General features: G+C 52.6%; 9 protein-coding genes across 9 annotated transcripts; 3 read left to right on the top strand and 6 right to left on the bottom strand.

Moving 5' to 3' along the window:
- Positions 1–908: 908 nt before the first annotated feature.
- NECHADRAFT_102607 (uncharacterized protein) lies at positions 909–1379 on the bottom strand. Its single transcript, XM_003047871.1, has 3 exons — positions 1224–1379; positions 1074–1173; positions 909–1021 (listed from the first exon to the last, which is right to left on the bottom strand). Exons 1-3 carry the CDS (start codon positions 1324–1326, stop codon positions 991–993), a joined length of 234 nt encoding a protein of 77 aa, XP_003047917.1. The 5' UTR covers positions 1327–1379; the 3' UTR covers positions 909–990.
- A 1034-nt stretch (positions 1380–2413) lies between these two features.
- On the bottom strand, positions 2414–3012 carry NECHADRAFT_19478 (uncharacterized protein; the record flags this gene model as incomplete). The annotated part of the gene is made up of 3 exons (XM_003047870.1): positions 2414–2505; positions 2555–2829; positions 2879–3012. Coding segments are annotated over 3 exons (501 nt in total), but the record flags the coding sequence as incomplete, so codon positions are not given.
- Positions 3013–4440: 1428 nt separating this feature from the next.
- Positions 4441–5829, bottom strand: NECHADRAFT_60667 (uncharacterized protein). Its single transcript, XM_003047869.1, has 3 exons — positions 5641–5829; positions 4972–5555; positions 4441–4919 (listed from the first exon to the last, which is right to left on the bottom strand). The coding sequence occupies exons 1-3, from the start codon at positions 5722–5724 to the stop codon at positions 4610–4612; spliced, it is 978 nt and encodes a 325-aa protein (XP_003047915.1). The 5' UTR covers positions 5725–5829; the 3' UTR covers positions 4441–4609.
- A 1034-nt stretch (positions 5830–6863) lies between these two features.
- Positions 6864–7997, top strand: NECHADRAFT_100334 (uncharacterized protein; the record flags this gene model as incomplete). Its single annotated transcript, XM_003048048.1, has 3 exons — positions 6864–7517; positions 7588–7647; positions 7759–7997. The coding sequence occupies exons 1-3, from the start codon at positions 7403–7405 to the stop codon at positions 7995–7997; spliced, it is 414 nt and encodes a 137-aa protein (XP_003048094.1). The 5' UTR covers positions 6864–7402.
- A 2944-nt stretch (positions 7998–10941) lies between these two features.
- Positions 10942–13251, top strand: NECHADRAFT_100333 (uncharacterized protein; the record flags this gene model as incomplete). The annotated part of the gene is made up of 3 exons (XM_003048047.1): positions 10942–11121; positions 11174–11783; positions 11831–13251. The coding sequence occupies 3 exons, from the start codon at positions 10942–10944 to the stop codon at positions 12949–12951; spliced, it is 1911 nt and encodes a 636-aa protein (XP_003048093.1). The 3' UTR covers positions 12952–13251.
- A 45-nt stretch (positions 13252–13296) lies between these two features.
- Positions 13297–15239, bottom strand: NECHADRAFT_60662 (uncharacterized protein). The gene is made up of 2 exons (XM_003047868.1): positions 15074–15239; positions 13297–15021 (listed from the first exon to the last, which is right to left on the bottom strand). The coding sequence occupies exons 1-2, from the start codon at positions 15207–15209 to the stop codon at positions 13457–13459; spliced, it is 1701 nt and encodes a 566-aa protein (XP_003047914.1). The 5' UTR covers positions 15210–15239; the 3' UTR covers positions 13297–13456.
- A 1119-nt stretch (positions 15240–16358) lies between these two features.
- Positions 16359–17746, bottom strand: NECHADRAFT_93212 (uncharacterized protein; the record flags this gene model as incomplete). The annotated part of the gene is made up of 3 exons (XM_003047867.1): positions 16359–16580; positions 16628–17078; positions 17127–17746. 3 exons carry the CDS (start codon positions 17744–17746, stop codon positions 16359–16361), a joined length of 1293 nt encoding a protein of 430 aa, XP_003047913.1.
- A 534-nt stretch (positions 17747–18280) lies between these two features.
- On the top strand, positions 18281–18688 carry NECHADRAFT_19887 (uncharacterized protein; the record flags this gene model as incomplete). Its single annotated transcript, XM_003048046.1, has 3 exons — positions 18281–18361; positions 18416–18540; positions 18592–18688. Coding segments are annotated over 3 exons (303 nt in total), but the record flags the coding sequence as incomplete, so codon positions are not given.
- Positions 18689–18751: 63 nt separating this feature from the next.
- NECHADRAFT_68909 (uncharacterized protein) lies at positions 18752–19735 on the bottom strand. The gene is made up of 2 exons (XM_003047866.1): positions 19616–19735; positions 18752–19567 (listed from the first exon to the last, which is right to left on the bottom strand). The coding sequence occupies exons 1-2, from the start codon at positions 19692–19694 to the stop codon at positions 18948–18950; spliced, it is 699 nt and encodes a 232-aa protein (XP_003047912.1). The 5' UTR covers positions 19695–19735; the 3' UTR covers positions 18752–18947.
- Positions 19736–20477: the final 742 nt, after the last annotated feature.

Raw genomic sequence — 20477 nt, 5'->3', positions numbered from 1 at the left:
GCCATGGTCTTGCTCATCGGTGGCCATGATGCATTGCGGCAGCGCAGCGGCGTGATTGTCTAGGCGAAAAGCCCTGGGCTGGGCTGGAAGTGCAAGCTGTCTCTTGCAGTGACTGTGGGTATTTGTTGGTCGTTGGCTAGGTTCTAGGAAAAGGGAGGAAACGGCTGACTCCTGCGGTGGTTCTCGATGTTTTGCCTGAGCGTCACCACTCGCTGTCGCTCTCTAACTGGAGGCAAAACCTTGACTGAGGTGCTCTGTGCTGTGCTGGGCTGGCTGCTTGCGCCGTCGGGCGCGCCTGGGCCGTTGAACGGGATCCGGGCGGCCCCTCCAGAGAACCCCGTAGCGCTGGCTTGGGCGCCGCCGAGTGGCCAGTGAGGCCCTGGAGCCCTGTAGCTTTAGCGGCGCGGGAGGGGAGGACAGTGGGCCGTCACCCATGCGCCTGGTGCCCAGAAGCCCAGCTGGTTGCCGGGGACAACCGTGACACCTGTTGAAGGGATTCGTGGTGTTTTGTCACGGACGGGTCTCGTTAAATGAGTTGAGCGGCGAGAGTTCAATGCCTTGTCTGTTGTGTTGGTAATGTTTCATTGGCGCTTTCTGTTGATCTGGTCTAGGTGTTCAGTTCGGCATTCCCGATAGGAGATTTATGCAGTTCCGGTAGATTTGGTCCCCCTATGTTGGTCAACATTTGTATCGGCCAACTTGCGCAAAAGCCTAGATACAATTACGACATAACATTAACATCAGGCGGAGGAATTCCGCAGATTGGATTTACGACCAGGATTTCTCGCTTCTATCACAGCCCTGCTGGGGTAGGAATTGGCAGGAAACTCAATAGTTCGTAGAGGTAGCCACATCTAGCCACACCTTGTTGGCCATATTGAAGATCACAGGAGCGGGTGCAACGAGAATTTGGTTGGGAATATTTGTATTAATTCATATAAAGCTCATATCATTCTGAGCATCCATTACATTATCCATATCGTAGTCTCCTTAGTTGGAGATCTTGGGATCAACCTTCGAGCTGTATCAAATGTCAGCCACAACTCAGCCCACCACCCACATTCATCACTCACCCAGACTGCTTCTCATAAGCTCCTCGCGCAAAATCGGTGGCCTTCTCCTGCTGGTCGGGAGAAATGTTGAAGCCGGCCTTGGAGGAGGCAAAGGCGACACCTAAACTTGTCAGTGTGCCGTCTTCTGGTAAAGAGGTTGCTTGGACATACCCTTGTCGAGGTAGTCCTGGCTCTCGCCCTTCTTCTCTTCCTTCTTGCCCTCGTCCTTCGAGCCCTTCGTAGCGTTAGAAACGGCGTCCTTGATGAAATCCATGATGGCGAGTTATTGGTAAAAAAGCTTGTGATGCAAAGGCAAGAGACAGGTTGCGATGGTTTACAGATCAGTCTCAAACAAGCCAGACCATCCGTCCCTTTTATACCTAGATCAACCTCCCCGAAACCCTTCGGGATCAATCAACGGAAAGAGGAATGACATGCAGATCCATCTTGGTTTCCTACCTCGAACCAGGCTATCACGACCCCTCTTCTTTCGTCATCGCCTTCATGGTTAGACCTGAATCCAAACCCCTCACTCAGGCGGGCAGGGGGGGTACGATTGTCGCGCTACGTCACTCTAGACCCTGAGCCAACTCAGCTTGTTCGCATGTGCCGAGTTCATCATCATCCCGCATCCGGCCGACGCCGATCATCCAAGGCCAAGCCAGTAGAAGAGCTCCAGAAGACGGGTTGAAGCCCAGATCTCGGGAATTACGGCTTCGAATTCCAAGGCAGCTGGCATTGAGGAATCAGGGTCGTTTGAAACCCAATTGCTGAATCTCTCCGAAACACCGTGAGATCCCGTGGGGCAAGGCTTGATACCCTTACCGAGCTGAACTGCGCCCGTCTGGGCTGAGCTAGCGTGTGACGACCCGTGATACAGCCATTCAAGATAAGCTGCTTGAATGCGGGCTTTGGTCTGGAAGCTGTTTGTGAGCTCCATTACTGCCGAGCTAGACAGGAACAAGACATGGGCCGAGGTGCTTCGAAGCTTCGCAAGCTGTTAGCGTCAGATAGCTTCCGGTAGGTGTGGGCACGGGAGGGAGCCAAGTCGAGGGAATTGACGATGCCGAGTCTGTTTGCGAATGAAGAATGAATTCTCTCTTGACTATTACCATTTACTTGTTCAAAATATCTATCTCAGAATGAATTCAGTACTGTAGATCATGATGTAGATTATCCAAATGCGGCCTATTCTTGGTCGTCATAAAACTCCTTCCCATGCTGCGCTTCTTTTGCATGCGTTCAAACTTGTGTATTCATTCAAATCATTGACTCCGTGCCTCGTAGGCCATGCATCGTTATCGTTAACCAAAATGGTCTCACCCTCGACGTTCTTTCAACGTGCTGTACTCTTCCTATGAGTTGACAAACACCTGGTAGGCCATGATCATGACCCAGATGAAAAAGACGGTACCTGTCAGCGACATGGCGAAAACCAACTGCCAACATTGACCTGCGATTCGTTAGTCCAGTCCAGGTTAACCTCGAGAGCGTCCACGTACAGATGTTTCGCTGTTGCAGCCACGCCATGGTTCGTTCGCTCTGCCCTGTTGGGTTACGCCCAAAGACCTGCACGTCGCAAACGCTCTGGATCGACCCATTAGGTCCAAACAGTTGTATTCCGACAATGACGAGTCCGACGAGCCATAGCACAAAGAACATGAAGGCGCCGATCATGACAATCGCAGGGAGTAGACGTCGTTGAGCGATGAGCCAGAAGATGCCGATGATGAAGATGACGGTGAGGGAGCCGACGGTGATAAAGTAGGGAAAGTACCTGCAAAGGTTAGCTGTGATTGCCGACGTGGACCTGGAGATGTGCGTACCAAGGAATCGGGAGGAGGAGCTGCTCCTGGATCTGGATAAAGCTGGAAAAGACGCCAATGATGGACGTCGAGGCGAGCAGAATAACAAAGATCCAAAAGTTGAGCTGGATGGGCGGCCAGTTGTAGGTCCGCACATGACTGGTGGGTGCTCGACTAGAGGACAGGGCAGACCTCGTGAAGCTGGTGCCCGTCCATCCAGTCGAGCCGGTGAAGCCGGTCGTTGTTGACTTGGCGACCATGGTGATGGCTGTCGAGCTCTCGAGTGTTGGTGTTGAAGGGAACTTGGTGTCGTGATAGATCCTCGGGAAAGTACCAGTTCAAATACAGACCAAGCGTTGCATCAACTCGGTCGTGTAACCTCGTGTTTTGTCTGGAAACCTTGTCGTCCCAGATCAATCGCAACTCGTCGTTGAAGTTCGGCGTGACGCTCACGTCCTTTTAACGTTTCCCCCTTATTCCTCGAACCAATCCTCGACAAGGCAAGAAAGTCCACTGTCGCTTTCCTTCTGAATGCCCAAAACACAATAGACTGCCACGTCGCAAACGCGCGGCGCCTAATCCCCCACCGATCGCGGCCGTTGATCAGCCAGTGGTTCCCTTGTGCCTGGCAGCAAAAGCAGGGTCCTCAATCCCAATGAGGGTTTGTGGCCGCTCAAGATGTAGAGGCCTCAAACAGGAGACGAGAGCGGTGATACCTCACGCGAGAGTGTTGGTTCGCCTTGTCGGGTCGATTCGCGGGGTGGAGATTGGCGGGTATGCGCTGTACGTGATGTGACGTCGGAGTCTCGGGCGTCAAGATGGATGCCAAGGCGAGATTTGGGATGGAACGAACAGGCAGTAAATGATGCCTTGATGTCGCTTTGTCGCCGGGTTGAGTAGCAGTTATTTGAAGCTCGAGAGATGGCGCGTTCGAAGCTGAGTTATTAATCGTCGATGGTGTTGATGTGGTTGTTGATGTGGTTGTTGATGGGAAGTTGGCGCAAATTACCAAATCATCAACGCGACGGGGCAATGGAAGTAAAAGAGGTTCCAAGTCAACAAATGCCCAAAAAGAAATTAAAACCCGAGCGCCACACAATTTTTTTTTCGTCCAGTGTCAGTTCATTAAGTCTCGGCGCCCATCATTTAAAAATTGTCCGACACCCTTTATTTTGCGTGAGGCTTTCTCACTTTTAGGAGGCTGGGAGCTGCCCCTAGTAAATCCCGATGGCTGGGACGCACGCCAAACGTGCATTTCCGGGGCCGACGATGACGCTTTGGCGGCTTCTGAATGGATACACGTATTAAGCCCAGCCTTCGAGATGGATTCTTTTATTTCGGATCGCCTGGGATTTTGATTTCTGGAATTATTTTTGTAAGCCTCGGGTGAGGCTTGAGAGGATTCGCTAAGCGGTGACATGCTTCTCACCGACTTCCGAGGTGACGTTTTTTTGTGTTACTCCTGACTAGGACCCTGGATGTCATGCAAGCCCTGACGATCCTTTTCGCCTTGACAGTTTACTTAAGAGTTTACACAAGCTGATTACCAAATCTCATGTCACAGTAAAGCAAAGACAAGTCAGTTCCCGAGGAAAGAAGTTGTGACGTTTTATTTCGAGAGTGATCTCGGTAGTCCTATATGCGCCGGCCCAATCATCATTCAACTCAAGGATATCATAAATACTCCCATCCCAATGCATTTCCCATCCATCATACAAAGAAGTTCACTTTTTTCAGACACATCTCTCCAGCTTACAGGAGGGTGTCACCAAGGGCGCACCGCACCAGGGAGCATCCGGCACGGATAGTGTCCTGCTCAGCCTGCTTGCCGTCGGCCAGCTTGGGGTTCACCTCGACCAGGTCGACGGCCACAAGGTTGCCGGTCTGGTGAACAGCCTCGCAGATGTAGTCACCCTCGCGAAGGGTGAGACCGCCTCGGACGGGAGTTCCGGTGCTGGGAGCCCACATGGGGTCGAGGGCGTCGACGTCGAAGGACAGGTGGATGGGGGTGTCGTTGCCGATGTGGGCGAGGGCCATCTCGACGACGCGGCCAATGCCGTGGCTAAAGTTGCGAGTTAGTCAGGGCTCAAGGGAAAGTTTAAAGTTAAACGTACCGGTCGACGTCGTGCATGCTATAGGCCTTGATGCCGTGCTCACGGAGGATCTTTCGCTCACCAACATCAACAGAGCGAAGACCAATGTAGACGAGCTTCTTGACGCTCAGGCGCATGTCATCCTCGAGCCATCCAAAGTACTCCTCGTTGTCATCCTTGGCAAGGCCAGTGAGGAAGGCCACGGGCATGCCGTGGATGTTGCCGCTGTCGCTGCTCTCAGGGGTGTTGATGTCGGAATGAGCATCGACCCAAATGACGGCGATCTCGCGGTTGAGACGCTCACGGGTGGCCTTGGCAGTGCCGGCAATGGTTCCAATGGCAATGCTGTGGTCACCACCGAGAGTGAGAGTCATGCGGCCCTCTCGGGAGTGCTCATAGGTCTGAGAGGCGATCTTGCGGGTGACGGCCGAGGCGTGGCGGGCCTTCTTCATGCCACGGTAGTCGGGGTCCGACTCGGGGACAATGTCGTCGAACTGCTGGACGGTCTCATCGCCAAAGATCTTGTAGCCGAGCTCCTCTCGGATCTCAGAAAGGAGACCAGCCTCGATAAGCGCGGAAGGGCCGTCGTCGACACCGGCCTTGGGCTAGAGGAGGATACGAGTCAGCACACATTGCAACCACACACATGTGAAAATTCTACTTTCACAGTCAAGGGATTGGGTGTCTTACCTGACCGCCAGAGAATCCAACGGCAACAACACCAAGCTCCTCAGGCTTGGAGAGGAAGCGGCTGTCAATGAGACCAGTGTTCATGATTGCGGTTTATGAGTGAAGGGCGGAATGTGGGGGGAGAAATGACGTAGTGGGCTCTGATAAGAGAGATAAGACAGCTTTGTTGAGGAACAAAGAAGTTTGTAGAAGAGTGAATGTGTGTGATGAGAAGAAAAAGGAAAAGAGAAGTTGTCAATGAAAGAGCGAGACAGCTTCCATTTGTATTCGGAGCTGTTGAGCACTGCCCTCCATCTCGCCGACTTTTGTTGATGGCTGCAATCGGCCGGCGGCAAGCTACCTGACACAAGGGGACCCTCCCAGGGCTGGAAGCGGAAGGAAAAGAGATCAGGTAATAGCGTCGATCCCGGGAGCCGTTGATGGCGCGGGGGTTACGATCTGAGACCTTGTCAATGGGTATGGGATGCTCGGATCTAGTTGTCGTTTGTCAACGTTGTACGCGAGAGAAGACTCGTGTTCTGGACTGGAGGTCATCCACAAAAATCCATCTACCAAACAATCAGCACACCCACTAAGTCCATCCCTGCAAGCTGAAGGGTGGGAGCTGACTGCCCGTCATCGGGTCATCCGACACCAATTGCCAGCGAGTCCAAACTGATTCCGGCTTAGCAAAAGAGACCCCCGACTCGACTTCTGTCCTCTTGTTGGCCAACAACAAGTGTCATCCCTTCTGGAACTGGCGTTGCCCCCCCGCTGGATCTCGACACGGACAAGGGCCTGGTTTCTGTTACGCTCTCGATCACGGATTCTCCATTCTTTTTTCTGTTTCCCCAAAATCCCCGATTCCCCAATTGGCGCAACCCCCTCGCAAGTGCCGGACGTCAACCATCCTATGTTTTTCGCTAGGTGTTGTTGCCCAGAAAAGTTGACTCTGAATGGCTCTGGCGATAGCATCATCTGAGCAACCCTCTGCGACAACCTTTCTGAGCGCCCGCCGGCCAGAGGAAACGTGGGATGTCAGCTTCAAAAGCCGCAGGTAGCCACTACCACACGCACTGGAGCCGTCGGCAGTTTATGTAATGTTAGGTAATGGCATCTATCACAGTTGCACGCATTGCCAGGTGATGCCCGGCACTCCTTACCCCTAAGTTACTAGCCGTATCTTCGTGGAGGAGTTGGCTGGGGTCCTCGGCTGGGGCCCTCGGAGGCGCTCGGAGCCAACGAGCATAAGAATCGCGGGTCTTCCTTCCCCTAAGTTACTAGCTGTCTTTGAATATCATGCGCTGCCTTCCCCTAAGTTACTAGCTATCTTGTGTCCTCATGCGACGATTTCCTCTAAGTTACTAGCCCTCTTCCACCATGACTCGACCTGATCCATCCGCCATGCCTGTATCGCCTCATCCACGCGCCTCGACGCCCGCACAACTACGCTCAACCTTGGAAGGATGTTGTTCAGTGGATGGAAAATCACCGGTCATAGCCGGTTCTCATGGCTCCCCCCCAAGTTGGCCGAGTTTTGATCCCATCGCCGCCTCCAATTCGTCCATGACCCTATCGCCGCGCTTCCGAACACAACGTGCCTCAGGACATAACTCGCTTCACCGATTTTTTTCTTCTCGGGCCAAGGCATGGCATTCCTGGTGATGATGTCGATTGCTTTTCGGAATACGTAACCCCCCACGCTCAACTTCCATGTCCGACACGTTTTCCTGCCCGCCGCCGGCCGTTTTATTTCCTGGGGAACATCCGGAGCCGCAACGAGATGCAGTCACATCCCCACAAGCAGTGTTTTTTTCTCACAAATGCGCCTGGCTCCCCGGATGACTTCCGTCATGAATCCTTGGGTTGGGCTGTAGACCGCAACGTTGTCGACGTCGGTAAGTATGTTGGGTATCATATTGATGCTGCCGAAACGCAATGGCCCTGCTATGACTTCATGTTGGACAGACTCTCACGAGATTGTGCGACACTCCACCGCTCGGTGGCTTTCATCGGCTGTGACGGTTTGTAAGCGAGTGACAGATAACGAGACAATACTGACAAGCTGTTGCGCTGCTGTTACGCTGGACGGTTGTGCTCGTCAACACTTGCAGTAATCCTGCAGCAATCGACTTTCAGGCAATACGGATAAAGCGTCATGGGCGCACACATTCCCCTCCAAGCGCAGCAATCACACAAAGTGTCAAAGCACAGCCACCTACACCTTTCTTTACCTCGGCCTCCAGACCAAACTCGTGGAACTCGGAAAGCCTCAGTCTCTGTCTGATCCGAAACATGAACCAAGCATTCGAGAACGAGCGAAAATGAAACTTGGGTCGTCTATGCAACAGCACAGCCAGGCAAGCCTCATGGGTTAGGTGGCCAATCTTCACCCGCCCTTGACCTGCGCGCCCGGCGTTGATACTCGTCTGAGCTGACACTGTGCCTCTAGACTTTCCATGTCTTGGAATGGCATGGTAAAACTTGGCTCCTGGAGTTCTTGTTGCTTCAGGTCGTCCGGCTGGCTGGTCAACAAGTGCCTGGAACACTGATCGCCCGCGACAGTCAATCCTATCCATCTCGAGAAGTCCACGCGACGGTCTCAAACAGCTTCTCCACAACAAAAGCTTAGCAAATACCTTAAAACCCGCATTAGATGTTACGAATTCCGCGTACGCAACGAACGAACATGATGGTAGGTTTCCGGAAGGCCCGGGTTCGAACGGATTTGAGTCCGATTATGGGAGGTGAGAAGTCAGCACTGCCTCGATGCCTTGGTGCTGTCAAAGTTGCATTTACGACCTCGTGGATGCCAACCTGTCAGTGCTTCCACCAACTCGGTTCTCAACAGGTCAATGATGATGAATGTCTCTCCTTGCAAGTCTAGAAGAGCCGGAACTCTGCCACTGTCTCTCGGGCTCTGACCTGACATGAGGTATTCGATCTTTGGTGAGCAAATATTCATGACGGGTACATGTCACCGCCTCCATCTCAATCGACGATCCGTAAACCTTCTCCTTAAGGTCCAAGGATGTTGCAGCGGTCGAGGGAACGCAAACGGCGGCAGTGGTAAATTTCGGTGCCCACTTTCGGAGTACAGCCCGTCACCGAAGATCTTGTTCAATGGAGGTCCAAGAAATCAACAAGATCTGGCGCCACGGGCGGGCCTGGCGCCACACCGCTCAGGGCTCAGGGGCAATGAACAGCTCCTGAGTAGGAGCCTCATCAGTTCCTGCTAGAGGTTTTGTCACGCGACAGTTTGGAGTTAAAGACTTGTGACAATTGTAGTTGTGTTTTGTGTTTACGAAATCTTCCCTAGAATTGTGCTTCTGTGCCAATACGCGTAACATGCTCTCCCTGATTTTGACTTGATCATTTAAACACCTTCAATTTGCTATGAGCTCCTCTTTTCCTTTCCTGTACCTTGCAGGACCCAGGTCCACAGCCGGTGGCTAAGGCAGGGACCGCAGGGTCAATCTCTGCATGAAAACGGTGGCTAAGGAGGTGGCATGTGAACTTGCGCTATTCTGAGCAGCGGCCCCAGTTACGCAATATGGACGTGAACCATAGGTTCAATAGTTTGAGGGATTCAGAATATTGCAAATAGTGTTGTGTTGAGAGACTGAATTAACATAAAGACGGCTATTTAAAGTGGCAGAGTGTCAGCTGAACTCAGCCTCGCAGCCATCAGCTTAGACGTGTCCCGTCCCGTTCGTTTCGAAACATCAAAATAGAATCTGATGCTGAGGAAATAATGGCTTGAAGCTTAAGCTTGGACCATGCTCCCTCTCCGTTTCTCCAAGGGGCCCCCAAGCTCCGACGATCCCACCTCCTAATCAGAAACCGCTCTGACACGCGTCCCCCTTGATGATTGCGTGTCTCAGGCTTGGTTGCTTTGCAAACTGAACAGGGTGTAACGAATCCTCCGGAATACTGTACCGAACTGTGCACTGTAACTGGCGGCGGTGCTCCCTTGAACTTTGTCCACTGAGCTATTGAAGACATGCACGAGTATTTGGATTGGTTACTTGCAAGACTCAAGGCCGAGACATTCAAAAGTTTTGTGCAAATCTCTCACCAGGTCCGCGGGTAAAGATGGCATTGCGAGGCTGTTGCTGTATTGACCTACGCAGGTCTGACGACACCCATGGCAGTATGATCGACCAGTGAGACTCTTGTCCCGGCTTGTCCTCCGCAAACAAATGGAAGTTTGACCAGGCTCTAGGTCTAACCAGCAGCGGCACATAAGCACCTAAAAAGAGTTGTACAGTGCGATATACATCCACATCTCGCAACAATCTAGCTGACGCGTGTTAGCGTCTGATCTTCCCCCTGAGCTTCATCAACTCCCTCCTCAATTGCTGAACTGAACCCGGCAAGATTGTCCATGGATTGGAGGGATCGGGTGGGTTTCCAGAATGCATCATCATGGGTTTGCTTGGTGGTTAGCCGCTTTGTCCCCTGCAAAAGGGAAGCCCCCCGGAAGACTGGGCTCCACCGTGCGACCCTGAGCAAGGCCCTGGACCTCCAGGCTCGCGCCCCCTGAGAGCGGTACTTGGCTGCACATAGGAGATTGGCTGTATCGTCAAGTACCCCTCTCGGCACGGCAGCTAAATTGGTGATCCCACATGTGGCCTGGACGGAGCTTCCTCCCATGAATTGCTGATTCTAGCCAACCAACTTTACTTGACTTGAGTCGACCTAACAAATCTTGCCTCTCCCTCATTCCGGCCATTCGTCTTCCTTCACACATCTTCCCTCGACCGAGCCTCATCTTCCTCGTCCTTCTTCTTCCTCTCTTGCTCTTACCTGACCGTGGGCAATCTTCATTCTCTTGCTCTGGTCTTTATTTGCCCCCCCCTTATTTGACTTGACATCCTCGTCTGTCCATTCTTTAACCCACCCACTCTCCCCACGTTATAGTGTAGCCTCCTTGGCATCACCTTGCAGCAGCACGCACGCACGCGAACGGCGAACGAACCCGCTATCTCTGCGACTCTTTGTTGGAAACAATGTGGTAAAAGGAGACCAGCACCATTTTCTCCTCGTCTCGTCGTACCTTGTTTCGCACGTCTGCTTCAGCTTTTCCCGCCCGTTGTGCATCGACGCATCCTCCCGCGATCGTCCTCCCCCGCTACCGCATTCGAACGTTCCGCCCTCGATTGGAACTTTTTTCCTCCTTCGCTGCGCAAACCCGTTTCTGTCGCTGGCGTCAGATATCTTTTGCGTTTGCGCCGCCCTTGAGCTGCGTCGCTCGGCTCTCAGTCGCCGCTCGACGCTCCCGTTATTGAATCGAAATCGAAATCGAATACTTCTGTCGACATGGTCAAGATGCTTGCGCCTGGCTTCAGGTCACGGCGCGCCACCCCTTTTATACGCTTCGCCGTCGTCGCTGGCCTGTTTCTCTTTGCCTTCTGGACATTAAACTCACGAACACCCTCTATTAATATTCCTACTCGACAACCTGTGAACGTAAAGCCTTTTGGCAATTCAAAGCCTTCTGTACGTCACAACGCATCGCGACCTTGTTGCCACGTGCTAACTACTGCCCCAGGACCAGAAGCCCGTATCAGACCCTGGCGTGAGGGGCGTCCACCCCATAGATAAACTCATCCACGATGCCGGAAAATCATACAAAGCACTCGTTGCGAAGGAATCTCACACCCTCGAAGAGGCTGCCCAAGCCTACCGCCAGCGCCGTGGCCGTCACCCTCCCCCTGGGTTCGACAAGTGGTTCGAGTTTGCGAAAGCCAACAATGCTATCGTCGTGGAGGAGTTTTGGGACCAGATTTATCATGATCTCGAGCCTTTCTGGGGTGTTCCCCAGCCTGTTATTCGCAAGGAGGCATACAGCTTCGAGATGTCGATTCATATTCGAAATGGCAAGGCCAACTCGACCAGCGATTGGTTCTGGACTCAGATTTGGCTCGACATGATTCGATCCATTGAGCACTTGATCCCCGACCTGGACATGCCTCTCAACGCAATGGACGAGCCTCGCTTGGTCGTTCCCTGGGAGGATATTGATGGGTACTTGACTGCTGGAGCCAAGTCTCGTGCTTTGCTACCAACCAAGGATGTCATTTCTGATTTCCAGACACTTCCCCCGCCGGGCCGTCATGATCGACACGCCAAAATCCCATTCAAGCGCTGGGAAAAGACCAGTATGACACTCTTGCTCTCACATAGTCCGCTTCGCTAACACTTGCAGGCCCCTATTGGCCCATTGCCCGACGAGGCTGCCCACCAGAAAGCCCTGCCCGCACGGCCGAGATGAAGGAAACATTTAACATGCCTCCAGAGATCGATATCGCAAACGCTCAAGAGCACTCCTTCGAAGGCTTTGTCTCCAACTTTACCCTCTCGAGCGATATCTGCCATCAACCCGATCTCCAAGGCCTGAATGGTCTCCTCATCAACCCCATTTCAGTCTCGTCGACCAAGGTCTTGTTCCCCATGTTTGGCGGTTCCAAGCTTGCTATCAACAACGAGATCCTCCTCCCTCCCCCGATCTACTGGAAAGGCGAAGAACGATTTACCGGCGGCGAAGACGACGTGGATTGGAAGGACAAGACCAGCAAGGTCATCTGGCGAGGTGTCGCAACTGGAGGGCGAAACAAGGCCGACAACTGGCGAGGTTTCCATCGCCACCGATTCGTGTCGATGAACAATGAGACAAAGGTCTCGAGCGTCGAGGCTGGTTTGTCGGTACCCGAGAACTTTGTGCTACCCTTGGAGAAATACAACTTGAAGGCCCAATCCCAGGGCCGTCTGGGTGAATGGATCGGAGAGTGGTCAGAAGTCGGCTTCGTGGACCTCATGTGCCATCCCAACAATGACGAGGGCACATGCTGGTACACTGACCACTACTTCAAGAAGGTCGAGGGGATGAAGATGCACGATCAGTTTGACTACAAGTATCTTCCCGATATCGACGGGAACTCGTTTTCAGGCCGGTATCTCGGATTCCTCAACTCGACCTCGCTTCCTATCAAAGCCACGCTCTTCCGAGAGTGGCACGACAGCCGACTTGTGCCATGGGTGCACTTTGTCCCCATGGACAACCGATTCCAGGACTTTTACGGCATCATGGAGTATTTCCTAGGTTACAAGGATATCAGCGGACACGACAAGGTGGCGGAAAAGATTGCCCTCGAGGGTAGGGACTGGGCAGAGAAGGTGCTCCGAAAGGAGGACATGCAGATTTACGTCCTTCGATTACTCCTCGAATACGGACGAGTCATTGCCGACGATCGAGACAAGATGGGTTGGGTGGAAGATGCCAAGAAGGACCCATCAATCGAGAAGACATGGCAGAGCTTCAACATGTGAAGAGTTCACGGACATCAGCTCGGGCACAAGATTTCCCTTTTTTTTTTTTTTTTTGTTTCATTCTGTACGGAGTTGGCCTACGAATTGGCTGGAGGCGACGGCGTTTGGCGCGAGAGATCAACTGGCTGGCATGACTTGACGCATGTCGTTGCGGGTTGGCAACGATGATTGACCGGCTTGGGGGGTTATTGGCATCTATCTTGGTAACTACGGTTCGGTTCGAGCACATATAGACTCAAAACGGCATGGGATCCAGTGTCAAGTAGGGACATGCTTGACATGGATGGTTTGATAGCTTCGTTTCAATGTATCAACAACATTTACCCGAGATCTGTCATGAGAAGTGATGTGAAAAGGAGTTGTACAGTATTAACCAGAATATTGCTGTCGAGCAGTATTCGTTATATTCTATTCTACATGTGATATATCCATGACAACGCCGTTGCAATGCCGTGAACTCGTCCAGTCATGGCGCATTCTATACTGTACATATACATTGAGGATCCTACAGATTCATGGACCCTCCAACTCCTCCAGCTCCGTTTGCTCCACTCTTGGCATCATCCTCATCCTCACCCTCACCCTCGTCCATCATGCGTCCCACCAACTCTTGGTACTCGGGCACAAAAGGCCAGTTCAAAAAGGCCTCGACAATCTCTGTCCACTGCTCCTCGTTGACGCATCGAGCCGGCAACTCTCCGTGGCCTGTCAGAGGGGAACCGCCCTTGGCTGGATCCCGTACGGTTTTTATCTGGGGGTACATGTGGCCGAAGCCAGGCCACAGGCTGTCCATGGCCTTGGATACTGGGTATAGGGAGTAGCCGAACCAGAATCGCAGGATTACGTCTGCTAGACTTCCTGCGCGGGCTGTGGGGCCGTGCTGTCGGAGGTACTTATGCATCGTCTTTGGTTGGAGGTCGAGCAGCGCACAGGGGACTTGAGGGTAGAATTCGTCGGGGCGAACGTTGAGGGGCTCATAGAGACGTTGGTCCCAATGGAGCATTGGGGGATCCTGTCGGAAGAGTTGATAGTTGTCTCGGATAATGGCGTACTCCTTGCGGCTGTTCTTCTTTAGGCGCTCAATCTTGGCGCTCCATGCTGCGTCGGCGGCGGCGAATGCGACGGGGTCCGTCTTGTAGATTTGGCATGCTGCCTCGCCTTGCTGGATGAGGTCGTGGTATATAGTTGAATCTTCAATGTCGTATTTGTCTCGGTATCGGAGGGCTTTAAGACGTTTTGAAGGTTCTATCATGTTGGACGAGGCGAGTTCGCATTCTAGATCTTCGAGCTCAGTGCGGAAGGGTCTGCTGAGAACGGGTCTTCTCTCTCCAGCGAGCTTCTGACCCATGAGGCTCTCATCAGCCGTCACCATCTTGTAGAGAAAAGTCTCCCTATCCGAGGGCATAGTCAACCCGGCCTTTTTCATCCTGGCAAGAGTATTATACCCAGACTCGAGGTTGATCCACTCGTCACGGAGCTCATTGGACTCGAACTCTATGTCCTTGCCTGCGATCTCGCGGATCCACTCACACGAGAGCTCAGCCTCAAAGTTGCTCTTCTTGCGCCGCGTGGCAGAGTGCGGCAAGAGTCTGCGCTTCGAATCGTCGTTGACCCAGATTAGCATCCGGACTAGACCGTATTGTTGGAATAGCGAGGCTGTCCTTATAGATGCCATGAGTTGGTATAGAACCATTGTGCTGACGCACTCAAACATTTGAAACTTCTTTGGAGGTGCGAATGACATGTTGATATTTACAAGAAGAGTGTCGTTTCGCTGCGGTTCTGCGTTGGGGTCGGCCTTTTTCTCTGGGGATATACATGTTGCGAGCATGTCGTTGACTTCTCGCCAGAGGATGCCGGCTTTTGGGAGAAGCTGCACGCCGGGTCTCTCGATGAGGTCGGAGAGCATGGGTCCATAGATATTGACGTCGGGTTCCATGAGGATGTGCTTGCGGGGTTGAACAAGATCGTGGAGGGTTCGACTCCAGAGGCCGGCGCCGGGGTTTATATCGATGAGATCGCAGCCGCGGTGTCGATCGAGAGAGGGGCCGATGTAATTAGCAATATCATCTACAACAGTCAGCCAAAAGTAAATTTAGAAGTGTGAGGATTTGGTGTTTACCGCATAGCTTCTCGCTAACAATATTCACACGATGCTTATCACCAACAGGACCCTTTACAGCCTTCTTCCCCCTCCCCCACTTCCAGAGCTTAGTCTCCTTGAGCTTCTCTGCGACGGGAGTCCCCGCGACGAGCATCTCCTCTGTCACGCGGGTGCTCCCCTTGCGGGCGGTCGGCTTGGCGCGTAGGAGCGGCCATATCTTTCTCGCATTGTGCCGTCGAATGAGCAACATGAGGGAGAAATAAAAAAAGAGTGACAAGGATAGGTACTTGAGTTGTTGCTATTGGTTTATGCTGTGGTTGGAGGATTGGGTGAGAAATGAGAGATTCTGCCGTTGTAGACCGACTTTTTTGTGGTTTTTTTAAACGTAGCGACGTCATGGGAGGGTTTGGACTCCACAGGTAAGCTACCTAGGTATACCTGTATGTGTGCGGTGCGGTTTGTTCGCATGGCGATTTGTTACTCTAAACATTTAGCTATATGGTAGATATACATATCAATTCATAATTCGAGCTTTTCAAAACTTAGTATACGCCCCTTTAACGGCATTGTGTTTAGTTTCGCCCCTTAGGCTGATGTCGCTTTGCTTCCCCAGATTTTAACTTGACCTCACACTTTCCATCCCATACTCACACAGACTTCCCACACTGCAAGTATACGGGTACCCGAAAGACAATAGGAAATAGATCAATTACTAATTACTTTCGAAGCGGATTAGAGTTGTCATTGATTGTCCTCAGCGTCCTATGGTTGCTCAAACTTCAGTCCTCATCAACCTCCTCCTTTTTACTTACCCTACAGCGGAATGTCACATTAGTTCGCAGAGTTGTTTGCAGCAATTGACGCGGGATTCTATAACGAGTAATGAAAATAACGGTACTAGTTCGCAAAAGTGCTATCTGAATTTTCAAGAGTTGGTATTAAATGTCCTTGGTTTCCCATAGTTGCTTAAAAACCGCCTCAAGTCATCTGTCGTCTTCTCACGGTGGACCCTCAACATGGAATGAAAGAGCCTCAATAAAAAGCAAACACACACACTAGACCAAATCAAGACACCACGGTTTCTTGTCAATCGACACATCTAACTTATACTCGCGTGTATCAACAAGAGGGTTTCACGCTTGCACACAGATACCTCCCTCCCCGACTCCCTGCAAATCGTTATATATCAACATTCATTCACCAGTGGATGCCCCAAGTAAACTCCGCGTGACGCCGCCATGCTAAAAAGAGGAAGAAGAAGAAAGGACAATTCTGGAAACTCGCTCTGCACGTTCCCCTCGCATCATGCGCCTTCGCTACCAAACTCGTTGGTCCAATCAATCTGCTTCGCGATATCATCCTTGGATACCGTCGGATGCGAATCCTCCAAGGCCATCTCAAAGTCCTTGAGCTGTACGTCAGGGGCGAGCAGCTCGTCCGAAGTGACGTCGTCGTATGTCATTTCAATCTTTTCTGGGTCGCCGGGTGAGCAGGGTGTAAGCATCCGCTTGCCGTCCTTCATTACCTGTATCTTGTTAGAGATGCGCACACATGCGACGAGAGTTGACTTACAGGCTTAAAGTGGGTGGCTTGCAGAATCTTGCGCACTGGTCGCATCAAGGCGTGCTGAACCACGTTGCTGATATCACTACCAGACATGCCATCTGACCTGGAAGCCAACACATTAAAGTCGCTCGCCTGAAGAGCCGTGTCGGTATCGCCAATGGCAAGCTTAAACATCCTTGCGCGGCCGTTCAAGTCGGGTAGACCGATATGCACTCGTCGTTGGAAACGACGTCGAATGGCGGCATCCAGTTGCCAGGGAATATTGGTTGCGCCCAGAACTAGAATGCCCTTGCTGTCGTTGCCCACACCGTCCATCTGAACCAGGATCTCGGTCTTTATACGGCGTGATGCTTCGGATTCGCCCTCGCCTCGGGGACCGCACAGCGCATCAATCTCGTCGATAAAGATGACGGATGGCTTGTTTTCTCGCGCCATGGAGAACAGAAGCTTGACCAACCTTGCAGATGCATTAGAAACGCCATGTCGTCATATCAAAGACACTCACCTTTCACTTTCACCCATCCATTTGCTCACCAGATCGGAACTGCTGATACTGAAAAAGGTACTGTTTGCCTCTGTAGCTACAGCCTTGGCTAGGTAACTTTTACCAGTTCCAGGAGGTCCATAGAGCAGGATACCCTTCCACGCCTGTCGCTTTCCCTGGAACAGACTGGGGAATTTGATGGGCAGAACAACGGCCTCCTTTAGAGTCTCCTTGGCGCCCTCAAGACCAGCAATGTCTTCCCACCTCACGTTTGGCCGCTCCTGGAGGATTGCCCCCGACAGTGCATTGCGCAGCTTCTTGCTCTCGTCGTCTTCGGCCGAGGGCTTGGCCTTGCCCCCAGTGGTGGTGCCGTTAGCACCCATGGCAGCCTTGCCGTTCGAGTTGGAATCGGCCTCGCTCTGGAGGAACTGCTTCAGCTTCTCGGCGCGGTCGAGGTAGGTGGCCATCTTCTCCTGCATGGTGACCTTGAGGGCCTTGTTCTTCTCCCACTTGAGGGCTTTGACCCAGAGCTCCATGGAGGACATATAGAGGTCGAACGCCTTTTGGTACTCCTTGTTGTGGTCGGCAGTGATTGCCTTTTGCACCTCGGCGATGGCGCGGTCGCGGAAGTTGGTCGACATGGTGACGGTGTCTAGGATAATGAGGGGGGAGGGGTCGAGGAGGGAGAAGGGAGGACAGTCGGAGGGGAGAAGAGATGAATAAGACAAAAGCGAGGCCTTGACAAGCTCCCCAGCAGAAAAGACGATACAACAGGCACGTGGGCGTCACCGCAGAAGTTGGAGACCCGACGTTCGAGATGGTGATGGATGAGGCAACAATCGCGGGACAGAGCAGCCTGGATTGGCGGGGAAACATGCTTATAGCGGGGCGAGTTCAGCGGCCGCTGGTGGGATGGATAGCGGGGCAGCAGCAGCACCAGCACAACTTGAGATCAATCTACCTACGAGGACTCACTTTAGGCGACGACATAAGAGATAATTCTAGGCAGGAATATTTCAGCCTGTTTGAGCTTTAAGAGACACGTCATTCATCTCTTCATCTTCTCAGTCGAGCACCATGTCGGACCCTCAGGCGCGTCTTCAGGCGCTGTCGGAAGAGTTCCAGAAGCTTCAAGGAGGCAAGTTCTCGACCTGAGTAGACTACACTGATACTAACTACGTCTAGAACTCCAGAGCGCAGTCGCCTCGCGGCAAAAACTCGAGGGCCAGAAGCAGGAAAATCTCGGTGTCCAACAGGTAGGCGGTGACCCCTGAACACGCGACCATCAACCCCTGCTAAGCCTCAACCAGGAGTTTGACCGACTACAAGACGGCGAGACCATCTACAAGCTCACCGGCCCCGTGCTGCTGAAGCAGGACAAGGTAGAGGCTGAGAGCACGGTCAAGGGTCGCCTTGATTTCATCAGCAGTGAGATGTGAGTGACATTCCGATCCATGTTGACCTCCGGGCTGACGACCCGATGCAGTTCTCGGTTCGAGAACCAAATCAAGGAAACTCAGGACAAGCTTGAGAAGAAAAAGACCGAGATCATCCAGATCCAGTCGGGTGCTCAGGCCGCTGGTGGCAAGGGCAAGGATGGCCAGTAAAAAGCTTGACGAAAAAAAAAGGGGACATGGGACAAGGAGCGATTAGATCATGAGTTGAGTTGTTTATCCTATGGAATCTGAATGATGATGATGCCATCTAGATCAAAAAGAGGCCTTGGCACTTTATGAGCGCCGCGCTAAAACAAATGCCAGTGGGAGTTTCCTTCGTATTCCTCCAATTGTTCCCCGAAACGCCTGAAACTCCGCGGTCGTGAAACTTGTTCGTCAGATATATCTAGTTGAGAGCCATGACGGTGAATCCCCAGGGCACACCCATGTTCTTGTGCTCCAGCGCTGCACCGGGCGAGAAAGTAAAGTCGACCTTGTCGTCAGCGGCAACGAGCTGAGGAGAAGCGGGCGACTCGTCAGCGTCGAGGGCCTCGAGGATGGCATCGGCAATGTCACTCTTCCTCTTGCAGTCCTCAAAGATGGGGTTGCCCTCAATAGCATCTTGCATCATTGTGCGCTGCTCGCTCTCGGCAAACAGCTGAGCCTCACGGTTGAGGACGCCATAGGTGACCTTTTCGCCAGCCTCGGCCAGACGTTGGAAGATGATGGTAAAGGTGGCGATGGCCTGAGCGAGGATGCGGGCCTTTTGCTTGGCGCTGAGGTGAGCAAAGATCTCGGACGTCTCCTGCTCAAGGAAGGACTGAGTGTTTGTGTCGAAGATGGACTGGAGAAGACGGTGGAGAATCTTGCGGCAGTTGAGGTCGACCTCGGCGCAGATGTCAAGGTTGAAGACGTCCGAGACCTTGCGGAGGGTGCTGAAGAGGACCTCGAGGGGGCAGAGTTCGTTGGGGATGGTAACGTGGCCCTCCTCGATGGTAAAGACCTCGATGGCAGCGTTGACAGCGGCTTTCCATGTTAGTGCCTGTTGAAGCTCTGTCCAGACGCAATACTTACAAGTGCTGGTCGCGTGGATATCGATCTCGGGGGAGATTTCGACAACGGAAACGGCAGACTGGTCCTTGATGGATTGCATTTCGATGGATGTAAGTGGTTTAGGTGTCGTTGAGTTGTTTCGATTATATATATGTATTGAGATCTGGTCAGAGATGGTGATATAGTCTACAAGATTCGAGCCCAAGACCTGGGGACAGACCGGCTTTTGACCTTCATGGCCCCCGGCTCAGGAGATGTTATGAAGGAGCCCGTACGATATCCCGGCAGCCTCATAGCAAGGCCTCATGGCCACACGGTGGTCACTGCTCCTTCCCTTCAGGTATCATGGGCATGGATGGATGGGCCGATGGGACGATGCCCCCATTACCGTGGGGTTGGCCAACACAGGGCGGGAGGCGGTGATTCGACACCTACGCCGCGCATCATCATCATGGCCATCATGGCATGTAGATGTGGCGTCAGGACGTTGAGGCGGAGTACATGATACAGATATCAGAAGAAAACATGTTTTGGGTTTAGCATCGACTCGCTTCATGAGTCGTCTCTTTAGTGGCTCCGATTAGCAAGATCTGGTCGCAACAATTAACGGACTGGTCAGAATCGCTTCAGACCGACTCTTTCAACCCCCGCGTCGGCCAGTTGCCTGATTTGGAAACAATATCAGGGAATAAGCGAAAGTGAATAATACGGGGATGAAAGGACCCCGGACCCCGAAAGGCAAGGCAAGGCAAGCGTAGGCGAAGCCGGCAATTGTTCTCGTATGGAACGAACCGGAAGTTGTCAGCATTGGGCACTCTGGACTCTAAGAGATGCCTGAGGGGGAAGCATCAGGTAGAATCCGACTGGATGGGATAGATGGCGT

This window comes from Fusarium vanettenii (genome assembly GCF_000151355.1).
Source record: "Fusarium vanettenii 77-13-4 chromosome 5 genomic scaffold NECHAsca_12_chr5_2_0, whole genome shotgun sequence".
NCBI lineage: Eukaryota > Fungi > Ascomycota > Sordariomycetes > Hypocreales > Nectriaceae > Fusarium > Fusarium vanettenii.
Note: the sequence above shows the minus strand (reverse complement) of the source record. Positions and strands in the feature narration are given on the sequence as shown.